The 21,794-nt window shown below is 33.7% G+C and overlaps 1 protein-coding gene across 5 annotated transcripts in view; it reads right to left on the bottom strand.

Annotated features, from left to right (window-relative positions):
• LOC144436352 (RWD domain-containing protein 3-like) overlaps positions 1 to 21,794 on the bottom strand; it is a 45,721-nt gene that overhangs the window by 13,331 nt on the left and 10,596 nt on the right. Inside the window, exons 1-4 of one of the 5 annotated variants that reach the window (XM_078125134.1) lie at positions 16,454 to 16,474; positions 13,299 to 13,463; positions 11,266 to 11,676; positions 3,534 to 3,697 (exon numbers count right to left, since the gene is read on the bottom strand). In XM_078125134.1, the coding sequence (XP_077981260.1) occupies positions 3,534 to 3,697; positions 11,266 to 11,676; positions 13,299 to 13,311 (588 nt within the window). In that variant the 5' untranslated portion in view covers positions 13,312 to 13,463; positions 16,454 to 16,474. Of the gene's footprint in view, positions 1 to 3,533; positions 3,698 to 11,265; positions 11,677 to 13,298; positions 13,464 to 16,453; positions 16,475 to 21,794 lie in introns of those variants that run through there. The other 4 variants (XM_078125135.1, XM_078125132.1, XM_078125133.1 and 1 more) reach the window with 4 other exon arrangements.

A 21,794-nucleotide genomic window follows, 5' to 3' on the forward strand; every position in this document is an offset into this window, starting at 1 on the left:
TATGGCACTATTTCTAGTTTCCTATATTTGTATTTCTTAAGATCTCTTCATAACCAGGTGATTTTACATCTATTTGTGGCACTATTTCTAGTTTCCTATATTTGTATTTCTTAAGATCTCTTCATAACCAGGTGATTTTACATCTATTTGTGGCACTATTTCTAGTTTCCTATATTTGTATTTCTTAAGATCTCTTCATAACCAGGTGATTTTACATCTATTTGTGCCACTATTTCTAGTTTCCTACATTTGTATTTCTTAAGATCTCTTCATAACCAGGTGATTTTACATCTATTTATGGCACTATTTCTAGTTTCCTATATTTGTATTTCTTAAGATCTCTTCATAACCAGGTGATTTTACATCTATTTGTGGCACTATTTCTGGTTTCCTATATTTGTATTTCTTAAGATCTCTTCATAACCAGGTGATTTTACATCTATTTGTGCCACTATTTCTAGTTTCCTACATTTGTATTTCTTAAGATCTCTTCATAACCAGGTGATTTTACATCTATTTATGGCACTATTTCTAGTTTCCTATATTTGTATTTGTTAAGATCTCTTCATAACCAGGTGATTTTATATCTATTTGTGGCACTATTTCTAGTTTCCTATATTTGTATTTCTTAAGATCTCTTCATAACCAGGTGATTTTACATCTATTTGTGGCACTATTTCTAGTTTCCTATATTTGTATTTGTTAAGATCTCTTCATAACCAGGTGATTTTATATCTATTTGTGGCACTATTTCTAGTTTCCTATATTTGTATTTCTTAAGATCTCTTCATAACCAGGTGATTTTACATCTATTTGTGGCACTATTTCTAGTTTCCTATATTTGTATTTCTTAAGATCTCTTCATAACCAGGTGATTTTATATCTATTTATGGCACTATTTCTAGTTTCCTATATTTGTATTTGTTAAGATCTCTTCATAACCAGGTGATTTTACATCTATTTGTGGCACTATTTCTAGTTTCCTATATTTGTATTTCTTAAGATCTCTTCATAACCAGGTGATTTTATATCTATTTATGGCACTATTTCTAGTTTCCTATATTTGTATTTGTTAAGATCTCTTCATAACCAGGTGATTTTACATCTATTTATGGCACTATTTCTAGTTTCCTATATTTGTATTTGTTAAGATCTCTTCATAACCAGGTGATTTTATATCTATTTGTGGCACTATTTCTAGTTTCCTATATTTGTATTTCTTAAGATCTCTTCATAACCAGGTGATTTTACATCTATTTGTGGCACTATTTCTAGTTTCCTATATTTGTATTTGTTAAGATCTCTTCATAACCAGGTGATTTTATATCTATTTGTGGCACTATTTCTAGTTTCCTATATTTGTATTTCTTAAGATCTCTTCATAACCAGGTGATTTTACATCTATTTGTGGCACTATTTCTAGTTTCCTATATTTGTATTTCTTAAGATCTCTTCATAACCAGGTGATTTTATATCTATTTATGGCACTATTTCTAGTTTCCTATATTTGTATTTGTTAAGATCTCTTCATAACCAGGTGATTTTACATCTATTTGTGGCACTATTTCTAGTTTCCTATATTTGTATTTCTTAAGATCTCTTCATAACCAGGTGATTTTATATCTATTTATGGCACTATTTCTAGTTTCCTATATTTGTATTTGTTAAGATCTCTTCATAACCAGGTGATTTTATATCTATTTATGGCACTATTTCTAGTTTCCTATATTTGTATTTCTTAAGATCTCTTCATAACCAGGTGATTTTATATCTATTTATGGCACTATTTCTAGTTTCCTATATTTGTATTTCTTAAGATCTCTTCATAACCAGGTGATTTTATATCTATTTATGGCACTATTTCTAGTTTCCTATATTTGTATTTCTTAAGATCTCTTCATAACCAGGTGATTTTATATCTATTTATGGCACTATTTCTAGTTTCCTATATTTGTATTTGTTAAGATCTCTTCATAACCAGGTGATTTTACATCTATTTGTGGCACTATTTCTAGTTTCCTATTATTGTATTTCTTAAGATCTCTTCATAACCAGGTGATTTTATATCTATTTATGGCACTATTTCTAGTTTCCTATATTTGTATTTGTTAAGATCTCTTCATAACCAGGTGATTTTACATCTATTTGTGGCACTATTTCTAGTTTCCTATATTTGTATTTCTTAAGATCTCTTCATAACCAGGTGATTTTACATCTATTTATGGCACTATTTCTAGTTTCCTATATTTGTATTTCTTAAGATCTCTTCATAACCAGGTGATTTTATATCTATTTATGGCACTATTTCTAGTTTCCTATATTTGTATTTGTTAAGATCTCTTCATAACCAGGTGATTTTACATCTATTTGTGGCACTATTTCTAGTTTCCTATATTTGTATTTCTTAAGATCTCTTCATAACCAGGTGATTTTACATCTATTTATGGCACTATTTCTAGTTTCCTATATTTGTATTTGTTAAGATCTCTTCATAACCAGGTGATTTTATATCTATTTATGGCACTATTTCTAGTTTCCTATATTTGTATTTGTTAAGATCTCTTCATAACCAGGTGATTTTACATCTATTTGTGGCACTATTTCTAGTTTCCTATATTTGTATTTCTTAAGATCTCTTCATAACCAGGTGATTTTACATCTATTTATGGCACTATTTCTAGTTTCCTATATTTGTATTTCTTAAGATCTCTTCATAACCAGGTGATTTTATATCTATTTATGGCACTATTTCTGGTTTCCTACATTTGTATTTCTTAAGATCTCTTCATAACCAGGTGATTTTACATCTATTTATGGCACTATTTCTAGTTTCCTATATTTGTATTTGTTAAGATCTCTTCATAACCAGGTGATTTTACATCTATTTATGGCACTATTTCTAGTTTCCTATATTTGTATTTGTTAAGATCTCTTCATAACCAGGTGACTATACATCTCAAAATGACCAAGGCTTCATAAAATGAGTGTCGTGTTTAAAACTGACTCGCTCTCAAGGCAACTGATACCACAATTAGGAAATAACACAACTTAATTAAGACATACAACAACTCATAGTAACACACCTGGAAGCTGATGATGCGACATCAGCAGAGAATTAGGGATTCGATTTCTTTACTGCGTGGGTAAAACAAGGTCTATATTTTACTATATAGATCCAGCATCCATGAACATTTATTCTTGTAGAAATACCTATCTACCATAGTGCATTATGGGTAAATCTATTAACATGGTGTATCATGGGTAAATCTATATACTGTGGTGCATCATGGTAAATATATATATACCAAGGTGCACCAGCGGTAAAGGTATATCCCAAAGTGCATCTTGGATATATACATATATATACCACGGTGCATCATGGGTTACTCTATATACCATGATGCACCAGGGGTAAAGTTATATACCACTGCACTATTTGTAAACCTATATACCATGGAGCACCATGGGTGAATCTATATATCATGTTGCATCATGGGTAAAGGTATATATCATGATACATGATGGGAACTAACCTTTAAATCAGATTGTTGTCCCTGTAGAATCAGTAATATAAGATGACCCTGTAGTAGTAATGTACCGGTTAGTTTCAGCTCGGCCACCCAGCTAGTGATAATCTTGATGTATTTTTGTTGTGCTCTCATATGATCAATATGCAATATGGAAATCCAGGTTGGTTCTACAACAAACAAACAAACAGTATGCAAATGATATCAATTGTGGTGGGGGGGGGGGGGGGGGGGTACTAATAGGATACATTTTCCAGGCAATGTTTCTCATGGCCTGATCTACAGCATTGAAAACAAAGCCATTACAAAAACATCCTCTAGTGTATATTAAAATGTATGATTTGATTCCCTCTAAAATGTTATGATCCGAGTAGAACAGTTCATTGCTTCACGGTAAATTTCACAATAAAATTTATGTACAAAACTGTGTGTAAAATTAGCCAACCTTTTACTCAATTACTGCAGAAATATATTACCTGTGAGTTATCTTATGCAAATTTGATCAAGACTTGTACAGCATACATTTTTTGTCTGCAGACATTTAAATTTTAAGTTAAATTCATGTTTTTTTTCAATATTGTTTTTGTAACCGCCCAACTTTTAATTCAGATTGCAATCACAAAAACTTTATTTTTTCACTGATGTTTTACTTTTTCTCTAAAAATTTGGGCTACAATCAAAATAATCTGACCAAAGTTCTCATTTTCTCAAGTCACAATTAAAATATTATGACTTGAAATGTTTATTCAAAAAAGCTAGGAAGATAACCCAATTTGACCTTGAAGACTTTAAAGGTCAAAGGGTCAAGGTCTTAAAAGAAAGCTCATATTTGATATTATGGGTGTAGGCACTTGAATGGAGTCACTATCTTTTATACCTCCAAAGATATGATACATATTGAAATTTAACAACAAATATGGCTGCCATTCATCCATATTTGATTCAGTCACAAAATGACGTGCATATGTCTCACATAGCATGTTATCTTTGTGCCAGGTTTGGTTGAAATCGGTTGATGCTTACTAGAGATATGAGAGTGAATGCACAGGAGGACAGAGGGATGAACAGACAGACAGACAGACAGACAGAACCCAATGTAATAGCCTGCTCAGGGCTAAAAATCTTCACTAATGTCTTCTATATTGATGTCAAAATTGATGTCAAAAACACAATCACATTGATCAAAGTTTTGTTTTGAAGTGGAAATATTGCTAAATTCTGAAATATAAGCCTGGAAAGACAAAGACAAAGTCAAAGTCAAAGTCAAGTTCATTTCTATGCCATACAAGGCCTTAGCAAATGTAGTAAAGGCAAACAACTTCTGTGCTTATTCAGTTAAAATAAATCCAGTGCCAAAAAAACCACACAACTACAGTACTTCTTTTTTATTTTATCATGAACATGAAATCTCCCTTGCAGAGGTTGAAGTAAAATGTTGTAACGTATTATTGTAGTTTTTATGTCTGAAAACACAAACAAAATCATTCAATACAAGAAAAACACTGTCAAAACATATTTAGAAGTAGAGCCATGCTTACATCTTGATATGGTCATTTGTTATTGTTCATACTGAGCAATATCAATTCCTATCCTCAATTCCAAGAAACGATAGCATCAGATTGAAAATACGACTCATATTTCATTTCTTATCATCCAACTTGTTTTCTTTTCTGACTATCACTAGATCTCTCTATGCTAGGGGTTACCATTCACTCAATAAAAACAACAATCTTAAATTTCTAGAATTAAAAGTTCGCAGTCAGATGTATTTCATATTACTGATATCTTAGATTTAGGTCACTTCACATGATTAACCCATTCAGTACTGAAAACTTTGCCGCCAAAATTATTTGAACAAAATTTTTGTTTTTATGTAAGTTTTTGGCATATATCAGCTTCATTTTAGACTGGAATTAAAGAAATGTTATTTCGTAATAAAGTAATATTATTATAACTATGAAAATGTTCACATAAATTGGGTCCCAAAATTATTTAAAACTCGTCTCCAGTCATGAAAGGGTTAACATGTGGTCCTCAAGTATGTATTACATAGAAAATCATTGCCTCAACTCTAAAACCTAGTCGTAAATTTCAAGAATTAATTAAAACTTTTTAGTCCGATATGTTCATGATTACAACTATTTCATATGTTGTTTATTTCACATAATTAAGTATAATGCGTTTTCGTTTAAGGGGAAAATAATTACATCAACTCTACAAAGAAAAAATTTAAATTTTTAGAATTAGGATCAGATTTGCTCTGTACTCCTGCATATCTCAAATTCTGTTAATTAGTAACGAAGTACAGTGGTGTTTAATTCATTTGAAAATTATTGAATATAAATTTCTGATATCAAAAATTTTCAGTCAGGTTCGCTCACTACTATCATTAGAAACAGTACTGATAAAGACAAAATGAAAACATACGGATTGTTTAAAACAATGTTTGGTTTTGAGAACATTCTTCTGCAAATTAAAAATCCTGTTTGTAGAAAACTAGTGACTAAATTTAGAATTTCGGATTATAATATTCAAATTGAGTTGGGTGAATCTACTCGTAAAATTCCTGAAGATGAAAGATTCCGTAAATTTTGTCAAAATATGGTAGATGAATTATTTCGTCATTTAATTCTTTGTTCTTATTATACAAATAAAAGAAAGGTACTTTTTTCTTCTCTGTCATTAAATAATTCAAATTTTCATTCCTTATATGACAAAAGTAAATTTTTGCATATTTTGACCTCAGATGATAAACTTCCTCTTGGAAAATTTCTTGTTGATGAAAACAGTCCTCCAGCAGTTGGCTAAATGACTGTATTGTACTCACTTTATTTCTGTATGTTATTTTTGTATGCTTTACTATGCTATGCAATAAAGATTGACTGATTGACTGATTGATTGATTGATTGATTGATTGATTGAATGATTGATTGATTGATTGATTGATTGATTGATTGATTGATTGATTGATTAAATGATTGATCATTATTTCATACTTTATTCATTCACTTAACATATGTAACACATACAGTGTGATTTAAATGGGAAATTATTGAATTCAAATGTCTCAAATTAAAATTTTTCAGTCAGAGTTGCTGATCACTCCCACTATTTCATACTTTGTTCACTTAACATGAAAAACACGTACGGTGACTTTTAAAATGGGGCAATTATTGCATCTACTCTAAACAGACAGATTGGCAGCAAATTGAAGAGTTAAAGGTACAACAGAGTTATTTCTATAACCCAGTGATTTGTAATAGATCAGCTCAATATAACAATCTGTCAGCCGGCTATGATGTGTGTGTGTGTGTGGGTGGGTGGGCTCAGCTTCTCTCAGCAGAGTTCACTTCCTGCTCTACATTCAACCCAATTCCTTCAATCTCAACAATCTCCCTTCATATATATTGAAAAACATCACAACAACGTTATCACGGAGCAGCAATTAATGTCTGCCTCTCCAAAAATGATGAGTTCCCTATATTTTATGTCATTTATATCGCTAATAGTTTACTGTAGGTGTTTGGCACGGGTTCATAAATGAAATAGCTAGTTTTAATGCAAGGACACTTTGGAGGATATCAGTGCAGTTCTCAACCTACTCAAACACTACAAACAGGCAAACTTTTTGACTCTGTTTAATACTTTCTTGACATATAAAATGTAATTCATTGCAAGTCATCTTACATTTAAACCTCCAACTATAAAGGTCAGCAGAGCTAAAGTATATTAGTTCATGAATATCAATTGATTTTTATAATGTTATGGTGACATATCCATGTATTTTTTACAGCAACGCTACAACTGAAAAATGAATGTAGCGCAACAAAATAATTCATTAAGTTTTTTTTCTATTTTTGTCCCTTTTTTTCATAAAAAATAAGTCAAAAGTCAACACAACACTTTAGTCTTTAGATTAAGAATGTAAGTCTGTGTTGTAACTAAAAACTATGGTGACCTGGACCTGTCCATTTTTTGAAACTGTTTTATATATTTAAATGACTACTACATATTGAACGCTATGAGGTGTATTGAATCATCATCCATAGGTGAACGAGCTCTCCACTGTACACATAAATGGAAAGAAAATGTAAGGAATTTGTATTTTACCATACAGACCCAAAAATCAATTGTGCTTCTATCACCCTAACATCTTGAATTTGCACATAAAATGTAATCATTCACAAGACATGCAGTGAAATAACACGTGGCGATGGCCAGCTGTGACTGAAAGTGTGTGACCTGGCTTGCACCTCAGTATTGAATACTGTATGAGCACTACCATATATGGGTATCAAGGCAAATCAAACTAACCTGGAACCGCATTCAAAACAGAGGTTTCTTTCAAGATTTAAACCCCTCTCTACACTACCTAAGGATAACACCGACCACTAATTTACACAGGTACAATGTCTTTTGATGAGTAACTGTAAAAAAAAAAGTCTCAGTTGCAGATAGCGCAGGTTTGAAATTACCATGGTTACAGTAATAAACTTGTCACTGAATAAGCTATCATGAAACCAGCCATATTATCCATCTGATTTATTTTTTGAGGGGGGGGGGGAGTATCTAACATCAAAGAAAGAATATTTCATCTCCATTTTCAATACGATAAATAAATGTAACATATAAATTAAAGTACACATTTAAGAGACTCTGAGGGGGCAGTAACACCATATTTTTAATTAAATTTCTGATAGAAAAGTAGCTGGTACACTATAATAAAATTACCTTTGTTAGTTCAATATTTACTAGTTTATTTATTTATTTGGTTGCTATTCATTCTGAAAACTTGCCAATTACTAGCAGTGTATAGAGTAAAATACAAAAGTCATTGTTCAAAACATCCAGCATTTTTAATCTCTATAAACAGTTTGCTATCAAATAGGTATTTTTGTTCACGATACAATCATGATAAACTACCACCTCATTCCCCCAAAGCTTTTTTCGTATGTAAGTCATTGTCACAATTCCACACGGAAATTTAGCGGGACTGTCCATGTACTTGGACAGAATAGTAGTATTGGCCTGTAGTCATCTGTCAGGTTTGTCACTTTACACTGTCTTGTGGAACAACATCCCAGACAATATTAGTAGCACTCCAGTTAGAGAAAGATTCACAAAAGAGTACAAAAATTTGATTCTGGATCAAACATTTCACTTGATAATGTTTTAATTTTCCACATATTACAAGCTCCCTATCTTCATTCTTTTGTACATCATGATGTTGGACATTTATTCCAACGAGACTCTGTGACTGTCACGTAATATTTTCATCATGTTATTAGCATTGTGAAAATTCCAGTGGCTAGACTAGATTAGTTCATGAGTAACTATTTTCTAGCCGCTCACATACTTTTAAGAAATAGAGTTTATATTGAATGCTAAAATGTTAAATGTTTCAATTTCTGTTCAAATTAGACCCTCCCTAGTTAATATACTTCCAAGTTGAAACCCTGCTATTCACAGACAATGGGTATCTAAGACCCTATCTAATTAATACTGTAAAAGTTAACACCTTGTTATTCTTGTTCCTCAGTGTAAGCTCCTCCCTAGCAATTTAAATCATATCAGTATAAATAATTTCACTTTTATGAAGTATAGGTCCTGAATATGTACTCTTCCCTTCCTCCTTGTAGATGCTACACTTCTCAAACCCACGAGGGCAGGCCATACAAGATATCTTAAAAATTTTTCAATTTTTACAATTATCCATCATAAATCAATATTACCTCAGAACTTTGTTGTTGTTTTTTAATTTCTTGTCCAATATTACCTTCCCACCTTTCTCTGTGATCTATCTTCAATTATAATTTACTGTTGAAATCACCCTCAAAGTACTTTTTCGACATGACTGTCTCACACAGAAAATCATTGAATATTCTACAGGGGAAACTCTCCTTTCCATGTGACTCTCTCATGGATTCTACTCATGGACGGTACACTCCCTAGGGAGTGAGGATGTATAAAGAGCCATTTGCACTGTTATGTTATAGATCTGCGGCAGATGTAATAACTGTAAAGCGCTTTGAGCATAGTGTTGCAAAGTGCAATATAGAAACTAACATTATTATTATTACCATTATTACTTCACATTGAAATAACAATATTCAGTTGAACCAAGTTTTTCATGACATTAACTTTTTTTATTTAAATTATTCCTTTGCACATGGACATGCAATAAACATACATTTTCACCTTGGAATTTTGATCAAAAATCAATTTGAAAGTGAACTATTTGACAACAACAAAAATAGTCCAAAAAAAATCCATGCCATCATTCAAGATTGAGGGCAGCATTTACAATCCATATACTCATAGAGAAGAATGACAAAACTCTTATTGTGATGTTATTATTCTCTGATTCAACTGCAATATTTTGTGCAAAAAACTACACTAACATTTACATATTCAGGTTATGGCCTATTTATGTGTGTGCGTGGGGGGGGGGGCAGATATCATTTGCTTGTTCATCAGTGATTGGCTCTGCAAGTGTCTTCACTCAAGTAGCAATTAATGTAGGGAGGTTTATTTCTATGTTTGCCCCCTCCCCCAGATCTACAGATCGTATGGGCTGGACAAAGACAAAAAAAGATTGATGTGGGGGTATTTAAGTCACTAGTGATGTGCACTGACCAGAAACAATTCTGTTTTTTTTGGCCTTTACACTACACGACATTCATAAAATACTCAATCACGTTGTTCCTGGATTACACGAGAATGAACTTTCCAAAGACATATAATATTTCAAAGTCTGACACTAAAGAGACAGAGTCTTGTCACTTTTTATATTTTATGTATATCGTTCATCTTTGTTTCAAAATAAAAAGCCGCTTATTTTTTTTTTTTACCACTTATTATAACATGTCTAAACATTAGTAGAAATCTTATAGGCTACTGTAATACTGTATTTACATATGAAATCTTTTCTCATATATCATTATATTTTTAAAGTTTGACCCTAACTCAAATCGTATGAGGAACTGTGCACATCTTGAAGAGCACGGTTTATACACTTTAAGTCAAATAAAATTCCAGGACTTTTTCCAGGACTTTTTCAGGAATATTCAATCAACTTTGGTCATTGACTAGGGACACACACACTCCTGCTTTTTAAAGTGGCCCATATGGATGAGAATTAGGTATTTATTTTGGATTTTTTTTAATTTATAAAACAATTTTATCATGGCATCCTACTTGAAAAATCTATGAGAAAAACATACACCAAGTCTGTGTTTGTAATTCAATACATTACAAAAAGCTAAAAAATGTGTAAAAAAAAACACCACGCATTTTACACATATCAATCTGTTGCAATTTAAAAAACAATGGATTGTATGCTCCCCAGGGAGTTGGGGAAGTATAAAGGGCTGAGGTGCCGCTATAGATCTGTGCCAGGGTAATATTGTAAAGTTCTTTGAGCACAGAGATATACAGAGCCATACCAGGAATAACAAGCCTTCATTGAAGACACCCCCCCCCCCCCATGGTGTGTTTTATAATAAAGTTTTGTGCAAATTTAAATGGTGTCTATACAAAACTCTGTCATGCATGAATGGACAGACGGACACACAGACAAACTAACACAGTCAGAACCTATCGTATAACCCACTCTGAGCAGTACCCTTTGGGAGCTAATAACTGTTACGTGAACACTGTGCAACCATCACGACATCAATTATGGGGTGGAACTTTATAACATATGTAATACCATTCTCATTTATAAACATATACTTACCTTCATTACTTGTACTTGTTTGATTTGGATCACTACATCTTGTGACATAATCCCATATGTGTTGTGACACCCACATGGTCAAGTCCAGTATCATGTACTCATTTCGTAACGATTCGGCATAATCTAATAAATCAGTTCGTAAGTGAGTTGTTTGTTGTCGATTCAATGCTTGACAATTGACGGAGATTGTTGGCAAAGTACTTGGATACTCTCCTCGAAGAATGTACGTCAATGTCACTTTTAAGTTATCTTCATCATCTCCTTGACCACTGTGTGTTGCACATCTTTTACCTCCTTGACCACTGGTGTCTGCTGCATAGCTTCTACCTCCTTCACCACTGGTGTCTGCTGCACATCTTTTACACATAATACAAATTGAGAAGGAGTATTCTGTATTACCACTCTCTCTTTCTGAAATATAGCAAAGATTAATCTGAAAATTAATATCAAACTAAAAGCATACATATCAATTCTATTTCAAGTTATGATACATGACAGACTGTTTTGAACACAGAATGTGCCACGGAAGTAAACCCTTTAAACTTTGACTGTTACTTTTGTCAAGAAAATGCCAACCTATTCTCAGTTCAAATAAAAACAGCCATAACCAATACTTTCAAAGAACAAAGAAGGAAAAATAACGAGAACATCAATGACATTTCTACCAAACTCGAGATTGCACGTAACTACCTAGTGCTGTAAGTATGGAAGCGCAAAGCTTAGGCCGCTGTGGTCTGTGCGATACTTCATCAATCACAGTCCCTCTGCATTCGTGACTTGTGAAGTTAATTTTGAAGTTGATTATGTCGTCAGAACACAACCTACATGTACACGTAATCTGTAACCCACAATAAAATTTTTTGCCATCTATCTAACAATTTTTGGTGTTTTCAAATTTACTTAACGTTCGACCAAATGCCGGTGCTAGTGTACATGTGCAACTGTACATCTAGTACCTTGTACAAATGATATATGCAAGTTAGTTCGTACTCCAGATTACAATTTGAACTACAAATTGTCACTGTGTAACAGTGTTTGGATGGTGTTGGAACAGGTCCCTCAAAATATAATTTTCTCATGCCCTGCATAATTTTTAGATCTATAGACTGGGTGTCTGGCTGTACGTACACACTGGGGAAAAAAATGTAGCAGAAACTGTCACTTGGAAAAAATATAACATGGGACCACAAGCTACTCTTTGGATTAGGCAAGACCTACATGTAACTGATATGTGTGAACAACCACTTATATTTTGATAAACTACCTGAGTCGGATTTACCAAATGCTCCTCCCAGATAAACAAACGTATTCCATTGCACATGTGCAGACCTACTTCCATAGCATGGGCACCTAGCCTGGTTGCACCTTACAAACATACATTTTTAAATAGAGTTTTATTGAACAAAGTAGCAGCAAAGGTTTAAAGGGTTCATTTCCAAGGCACATTCTAACTTAAACCAAGATATAGTCCTCATGAAAACTGACTCTGAAGAGCTGGCGCCGTATACACCATAACTTTCTCTGTTTCTTGCAACCATATAACCAAATATGGTAAAAATCTGTGAAATATGCTAATCATCAGGAAATTTATTTTGAAACCTTTGTTTGACAAATACAAAATATAGTACTTTTCCTTTCATGTAAAAAAAATACGCAACATTTTTCAGTTTATTTACATATTTTGAGTGTGTGTGTGTGTGTGTGCGTGCGTGCGTGCGTGCATGCGTGTATGTGTGTGTGCCAAGAAAATGTGATGCCTCTTGTTTCGATGAAAAATCTAGGGCCGGCATGTGGCCTTGTAGGTGGGTGGAGATTTTGTTTCTCTGTATGTACGTAAGCTGATTACATTACTCGTGACACTTCTTAGTCTAACAATCAGCAAGTAAAAACTTCAGACTTTTATATAGGACTATCAAAATATCAAATCTTTTTTCTTCCCCATTCAAAATGTGTTCACTGCTAGCTTTCATATTCGACATTTTTCAGGCTCCTGACAGGTGGGCAGGGAAGGGTAACAACTGTATCATACTCACCCCTATCATTCATTTACGACCTGATTACACAGACAGTCAAGTCAGTTTTTCTGAGAACAGCAGTTTAGTTTCTATTGACTTAGGTATCAAGTGACAGCTGATAATGCACGCTGTAAGGCAGATTTAGGACAACGTGTTGTTTGGAGAAGGTGACAGGAATGCTACCTATTAAAAGTACAAGAAATATTAAAAGATAAAATCTTCATCTCATTTTATAACACAGTGTTAACTGGAGTAAATAACCATGATATGACTAGCTTAGGTGTAAAAAAAAAAATTGTGCGGTTCCGATTACATTCAATTTTAAAATAGGTGGGGTAGGTAGATTTTTTCTTTTCTTTTATTTTATCTTTTTTTCATGCGTGAGTGTCTAGTCTAGTTCAGGTTTTCCATTGTTTTCCAAATGGTCTCTGTATTGTTTATTTCTTCTTATCAGATGTACAGGCTTTGGCCTTAGCTAGAATAGAATAGCCTACCTGTAGACTTGAAGGACTAACACTACTATACTATTTCTGCTATTCTAACTGTAGCCTACCTATAGACTTGAAGGACTAACACTACTACACTATTTCTGCTATCCTAACTGTAGCTTACCTATAGACTTGAAGGACTAACACTACTACACTATTTCTGCTATCCTAACTGTAGCTTACTTACAGACTTGACGGACAGTCACGTGTTCGATTTTTCTCACTTTTTGCTGCCGAATGCAAATAGTGCCTACGTAGCAATGCCTAATATGGCGGCCGCTATAGATATGTATGTTGACCTTCGACATTATGCTAATATATTGAACGAAGTAAATCCGGAAGACAGAGTTTTTCACTCGACAATTTCTAGACAGTAATAACGATGATGATGGAGAATTTTACGTTTTTGAGGGAGTAAATTTTTTCCTACTAGAACGTATCGAAAACCCTCCCGATGACTTCGACTTTTGGACTGGCGTCGACAATGGCGGGTCCCGCGATCGCACGATCCTGCCGATGTCAAACCACAGATGCCAATGCCGTACGATTACTCCTACGTGTTGGTTTACATCATGAACTGATAAAGACGTTACGGCAGGATCATGTGGCAGATCTACATTGTTGTCTTTCGTCAGGTTTTTGTTAACAAACCAAGTGTTAGATATAATCGTCCGTGAGACGTATCGTTATGCTGCTAGACTCACATGTACATGTATGCAGTATTTGTATATGCAAATTTGCTTGTATTTACTGTAAACATCGACGGACTGTACTTGATTTTATGATAAATATTTTACCCAACACCCATACTATCTGTCTATTAATTTTACAGCTAATTTCCAATTGTAATCCTTGTATTGATCAAAAAACTAAATTTCACATGCTTTTTCGACCAAAAATGTGTGTTTTATACCAATTTTCCCCATTTTCTTGGTAAAGTTACTGACCATACATTCATGTAAATTAAAATTCAATATTTCATAATTATTGATATACTTGTAGATGAGACCATATCCCACCTGTTTTGGTGTAAAATGATCACTATCAAAACATTGCGTACAACTGTGTGCAACCTAAAAAGTCCTTAGCCTAGGGGGTCATTTGCATGGAAAGTCTATGGCATCTTAAGGGTTAAAAGAAAATTGAGATTTTTTATTGATGTGTATACAACGAAAGTCTAATTTCAAGGAAAAAGAACAGTTACAAAGTAATAATATTTGATATTATGACCTTAAGCAATCTGATTAAAATCTGATTTGGTGAAAGTGGCTAGATGTCTTTATTTACCTCTATTTCCACCATTTTGTGTCGTTTGTTTTGTTCCAGGTGATTGCTACCTTCCCACATTTGACCCTGTGTAACAGAAAATCTTGTTTGACTCTCAAGGATCTGAAAGGTTTCTTCAACCAATCAGCGTGCTTCTTTCAAAATCGTTCAGAGAGACAGCACCGCCACCGGCAGGTCGGCTCATGTCGTCAACACAATCTTCCATGTGTACGTTTGTTTGTTTTTTCAATTTTCCAGAGTGTGCAGCTGTCAACATAAGGCTCATCCTGATTGGCTACCCAAAAGTACAAGATTCAAATAAGATTTTCTATTACACAGGATCAGATGTCAGAAGGCAATGATCACCCTTGAATAAAACAAATGACACAAAACGGTGGAAATAGATGTAAAGAAAGACATCTAGCCACTTTCACCACATCACATTTTAATTAGATTGGATTTTAAAGTTGACATTATTTGTATGTGTCTTTAATATGGAGTTATTGAGAATTGCTTATTTCTAAACTTTTCATGTATGGAAAATTACATATAAATTATAATAGCCCTGTCTCCATGTGGAATGTTGCATTGGTTCAAAATTGAATTGAAGTCAGTTCTCCTGTCTCAACACAATCACACTAAAACCAGTTTGAACTAAAACCAATTTGAACTTGAACCAGTTTGAACTAAAACCAGTTTGAACTGAACCAGTTTGACCTAGAACCAGTTTGAACTGAACCAGTTTGAACTAGAACCAGTTTGAACTAGAACCAGTTTGAAATAAAACCAGTTTGAACTGGACCAGTTTGAAGTAAAACCAGTTTGAACTTGAACCAGTTTGAACTAGAACCAGTTTGAGCTAGAACCAGTTTGAACTGGAACCAGTTTGAACTGAACCAGTTTGAACTATAAAACCAATTTGAACCAGAACCAGTTTGAACTAGAACCAGTTTGAACTGAACCAGTTTGAACTAAAACCAATTTGAACTAGAACCAGTTTGAACTGGAACCAGTTTGAAACCATATCCTGTTCTTTTGAACCAATGCAAAATTAACTCAAAAGCAGAAGAGAATTAAGTCAAATCCATTTCTCAGTTTTCTCATGGGGACACCAACCAGTTTTGAACCTACTTATTACAAACTGAATGGATTCAGTTTGAATCAGTTTCACATCAATTCAGGTGGGGACAAGGGCTTAAGTATGAAGTTATTGTCTACTCATTCTAACATTTCCATATTAGGAGATGAATTCGTTCACTAATCACAGCAGTTTATAGTCTGGATGCTAATGTGGTATCAAATTATCTCCAAGACATCTTGAGATTCAATACATAATTTGAGGACACATTTTATCCAAGTACTGATACACAATCTAAAAACATCCTGTCGCAACTGATCACTTGCCGGAGGTAAACATACCGTCAGCAGAAGTTTCTATCCATCGTAGGTGTTCCATGGAAAAGAAGCCTACATTCCTGTGGGATGCAGTGGGATCAATCAAGTTAAAAGTAATGGGAGTAGGAAGTGAATGTGTTATGGCAGAGACGTCTAGGTTTTTAGAAAAGGTTAGTTGTAAAAACATTGAAAGGTTAGCTATCTCATTGGGGTCAAATGTATTAACGGACGTCACTACGCAATCTTACTACTTAATTAAAAACTATCTCTCTCTGCTATTTACCACGCCGATTTTCATCTGTGGTATGGACAACACGTCTGCAGCATGGACAACATTGGCAGTTCTGTAAATGTCAGTTTTGTTTTTCGTTTCAATTAGAGTGCCTAGTTTGTTTTGTGACGAGAGAACTATGAAGATAAATGTCCTCGTGTGCAGTCTCTGAATAAACAATTATCTCTGGTAAAAGCTTTCACATACTCTGTAACGAAAACCTTCAATTTACAGACTTTATGAAGTAAATGTATACAATAATGAAGTGCTCTGTGGTGATCAGTCACTGTTCCCATTGTCATCACTTGAAATATTAATGAAAAATGTCATAATTTTAAAATCTTGACAATACCAAGAGATTTGAGAATTAATTCTCTTTACACTAGTGAGGATAAATAATTGTTATTCATATGCTGTTTTCTAGTGTTTAAATAAATGTCAACTGTAAATGCAGTTTGAAAGTTCATATGTCAGCGTGGGTGGAATTATTTCAATGCCAGAACTTGAATTATGGAACACTGATTGCTGTTTAAACAAACAAGAGTGGATAAAGTGCTCAGTTGAACACAAGCCTCTTACTGAGTCAACACATAGTAGATAGTGAAAATATCCTGCTCTCTAATTCTTTCTTAGAATAAACTAGTTTAGTTCCTGTGAAATGAGATCATGGGACCATAATAATTTGGAAGTCTGGTAGAACTATAGGTACGTGTCATGAGAGAGAGAAAGAGAAAGCAAAAGAGAGAGAGACAGACACAGAGAGAGAGAGTGAGAGAGAGAGAGAGAGAGAGAGAGAAAGAGAAAGCAAAAGAGAGAGAGACAGACACAGAGAGAGAGAGAGAGAGAAAGAGAAAGCAAAAGAGAGAGAGACAGACACAGAGAGAGAGAGTGAGAGAGAGAGAGAGAGAGAGAGAGAGAGGGAGAGAGAGAGAGAGAGAGAGAGAGAAAGAGAAAGCAAGAGAGAGAGAGAGAGCGAGAGGGGGGGGAAGGGTTACAGTAAAGTACACCATTAAGGTATGTGCCACCAAAATGAGTCACCTTTTTTCATGACACAAAATCCATAAACATGAGTAGATTTTTCATCTGAAAATTCTCAAATAATAGGGGGCCGATAACATGGGAGATGCATTCATGCTTTAGAAATACCTTAGAATAAAGGTATTAGACTAAATGATTGTGACAGAAAATCCTTAACAATGGGTCTGTTTTTTTGGATTATATATACATGTATATGGGTAGATGTTTTCAACTTGGGCTGCACGCCCTCAGGCCTAATAAAAATAGTTGTTTGGTTCCGGTTACCCGACCCCCACCTAGTTTTTCATGCCGACCCTAAACTTTTTTTTACATATTCCAAGGAAAAAAATAATCTAGTATCTCACGAGATGTCACAATTTTCACAATTGTATTTTATTTTTTTCTCAATTACATATAAAAAGATTAGGATCAATAGTGAAAACTAGGTGGGCCGGGCCGGGTAACCGGAATCAAACAATTATTTTTAGGTATGTTCACAAAACAGTTCTACATCAAATTTGTGGGATTAGTCATTATCCATAATGCCTGTCAAGTGCTACTCATATAAAGTGATTTGACTGCCTCCATCCCAGTTGAGTTTACGCCATATGCCAGTTTTTACGTAACAAAATATGTATATCCCACGTGAAGCATGGGTTACTGTCTAGTTCTGATGTATATACAGCTTCTTTGAGCCCCTGACAAATCAGTCCAGTTCCCCAGGACAAAGTTTTATATTATATGTAACCATTAAAGTGGTCAAAAGCTCCAACTTTTCAAAAGACTTTACCAAATCATCATGAAATACAACTAAAACAAGCCTCCAGTCGAAGACATAGGGCCCCCCCCCCCCCCCAACTTGTGTGTTGTATTATGTATAAAGATGATTAGTATTTTGGCAATCTTAACACGGAAATGCTTTGTTAGATTTTCCAGGAATGCAACTGTTTGTAGTGTTGGGTTTTCAGTATAATTAGCAATACTATTTGGCCGTCTTAAGTGTACAGCTAGAATGTAACCTTTTCTCTTCACCTTGAAAATGTTTGCCAAGGTCAAAAGTCAGACTCATGGTTTTATTAGAAAGCACATCATTAATAATTTTATGGTAGACACTTGAATGGTGTCCATAGGTATTAACCTTTTCGAGATAACTGACAAAATGTACTTTTTTATCACAAATATGGCTGCCATTCTGCTATACAGGTCAAGGTCATGAAATAAGTGACATGCATGTGCTTCATATGGTCAAACCCGAGTCATGATTAAAATATTGTCACTTGAATTTGAAATGTTTTATTCAAAAAGCTATAAAGATAACACAAATTCACCTATTTGACCCTGAAGAAGACTTTCAGGGTCAAAGGTCAAGGTCTTAAAAGAAAGCTCATATTTGAAAATATGGGTTTAGACACTTTAATGGTGTCACTACGTATTACACCTACAAAGTTATGATGCATATTGTGAAATTTAACAACTAACATGGCCGCCATTTGGCCATATTTGATTCAGTCACAAAACAAAATGACATGCTTATGTCTCATATATCATGTTACCTTTGTGCCAGGTTTGGTTGAAATCAGTTGGTGCATGCCAGAGAAATGAGGGTGCACACACGGATTGACAGACAGACAGACGCACAGACAGAACCCAATGTAATAGCCCCTCCGGGAGGTGACCATTGGGGGCTAAAAAGATAAAGTTTGAAAAGAACCTAATAGAGATACCTTCTATGAATAAATAAATCTGGAAGTATTGACTAAAGACTAATTTTACTAAATATTTCATCGGAAAATGAAAACATGAAAATAAGTAGCAGTAAAATATTTCTGTATATAAATTTAAAAACATAATGCACAAACCCTTGTATAATTCATAGAAATATGTCTTTGTGAACTGTTGAAGACTAAAAAATGACAAAACTTTCAAATCGTGCAAATATCAAGGTCTGCAGTATATTGGTAAATGTCACACACAGCAAGCAGATCAGGGTCAGACTAAGGTTATGAAATCTAATACCAAGGCTGTCATACCATGAACATATTACAATATTCATATCTTGCATCAACCTTGCCTTTGGCTTTCATATTATACTACGTCTGCATGACAATCAGTCTCAACCTTGACGAAAAAACTATTGCAAAGTTGAATCAAACGTGATCCACATCCCTGAAGATTACTGACAAGATTTCCTTTAATAATTAATAATCACATACAAAATACATAAACTGCTGTCTCCTGACATTATATCAAAGTAAGCCTTGTAAGTTGTAGATGACATCATTATCTAAACTGTGTTTAAAGTCTTGCAGTAGCTGTCAGTCACACAGCATAGTGGGAGTTTTTTCCTGTGTGTAACCTTCACTTGTCAGTTATCTATACAACATCATGCACGCACGCACACAAATACATGTACCATTCATATTAGATAAGGCTATATTTCACATCATATCTATATATTGTACGGTACTTTCAAAGTTGCAAAAGTGAGGAATAAAATAACACACTAACAAACTATCTATCTATTACATGAATCACGATTATGTAAAAACAGAGATGTTTAAATCAGTCAATTTGCCTGATTACATTTTACATAATCTAAATCGGTATCACTTTCACTCATGAGTGAGTTAATTTTATCATATTATACGTCCAATTGTTAGTTTTTAAAGTGTAAAAATTAAATTTGAGATGTTTATTAATAACTGGATTAATATTTCCCTGGTTAGCTTTTATGCCATCCACAAACAAACAACATAATTTTGGATGTTTAACTCAGTTATTGTTTCCCTGGGTTTACATTATCATAATATAGGTCCAATTGTTAGTTTTAATATTGTAAAATTAAAATCTGATATCTAAGGCGTAAAAAAAATTTGTTTGGTTCCAATTACATTCAATTTTAAAATAGGTGAGGTAGGTAGATTTTTTATTTTTTTTTTTTTTTTCATGTGTGAGTGTCTAGTTCAGGTTTTCCATTGTTTTCCAAATGGTCTCTGTGTTGTTTATTTCTTCCTATCAGATGTACAGCCATTACAGATTAGAAGAATAGTTTTATATTGTCTTTTTAAGTTGATGTCAGTTTTTGCACCCACTATTTCTTGCGAGACTTCACGATTTTCGCGATTTTATTATTATTTTTCTCGAATACATAAAAAAAAGTTTAGGGTCGGTGTGTGAAACACTAGGTGGGGTCGGGTAACCGGAACCAAACAACTTTTTTTATTAGGCTGAAGGCCAAACAAATATAGAATTGTTTCTGATCAGGACAGTGTGTCTAAAATGGTGCAATGACGCACATTTTTTTAAATTCTCAACAAACCTGTCACTCAATCTACTATTTATGGCAGTTACTGTTCGTTTTATTTAGTACTTTAGAGCAAGTGTGTATGTGTGGCAGATGTCATTTGCTTGTTCATGGTTGGCTCTGCAGTTGTCTTCACTGAAGTAGGGAGGGTTATTTTTGTGTTTCCCCTCGGATCTACAGACTGCATAGGCTGGACAAACACACACAGAAAGACAGACGTAGGGGCATTTTAGTGATGCATGCTGACCAGAAACAATTCTTCTTCTTTTTTTGGCCTAATCTAATCTTTCCCTGTTTAATTTTCTAATGATGTCTTTCTATATTGTTACTATGGACGATATAATGTTAGATGTCACAGCCTAGAAAGTTGCTGGTAATTACTGGCATTTGTAGGTGATAAATGGTCCAATGCAGGTGAATTTTTGTAAATACCTGCATTCAGCAGATGACATTTTAAATTTACTGGCATTTGAAAGGTGGAATTTCAACTTTAGCTTGACAGACAAATTTTGAAGCTCACTTGTATATTTACGATGTTCATGATAATGTAATCTTTTTATTTGCATTAATATGAACATTGTCATTCAATCAAATTTATGATTATTTGTACTCAGAATAACATGGCATTTGTCACAATGAATGTTGGTAAGAATTAAAGTTTGATATATATTATTTTTAATTTATATTTAATATTTATTATTTAATATTTATTATTTTTAATTTATATTTAATGGCCAAATGGATGACAAGTATGTATTTATTTTTGGATTTTT

Source organism: Glandiceps talaboti, chromosome 6, assembly GCF_964340395.1.
Source record: "Glandiceps talaboti chromosome 6, keGlaTala1.1, whole genome shotgun sequence".
NCBI classification, from domain to species: Eukaryota; Metazoa; Hemichordata; class Enteropneusta; family Spengelidae; genus Glandiceps; species Glandiceps talaboti.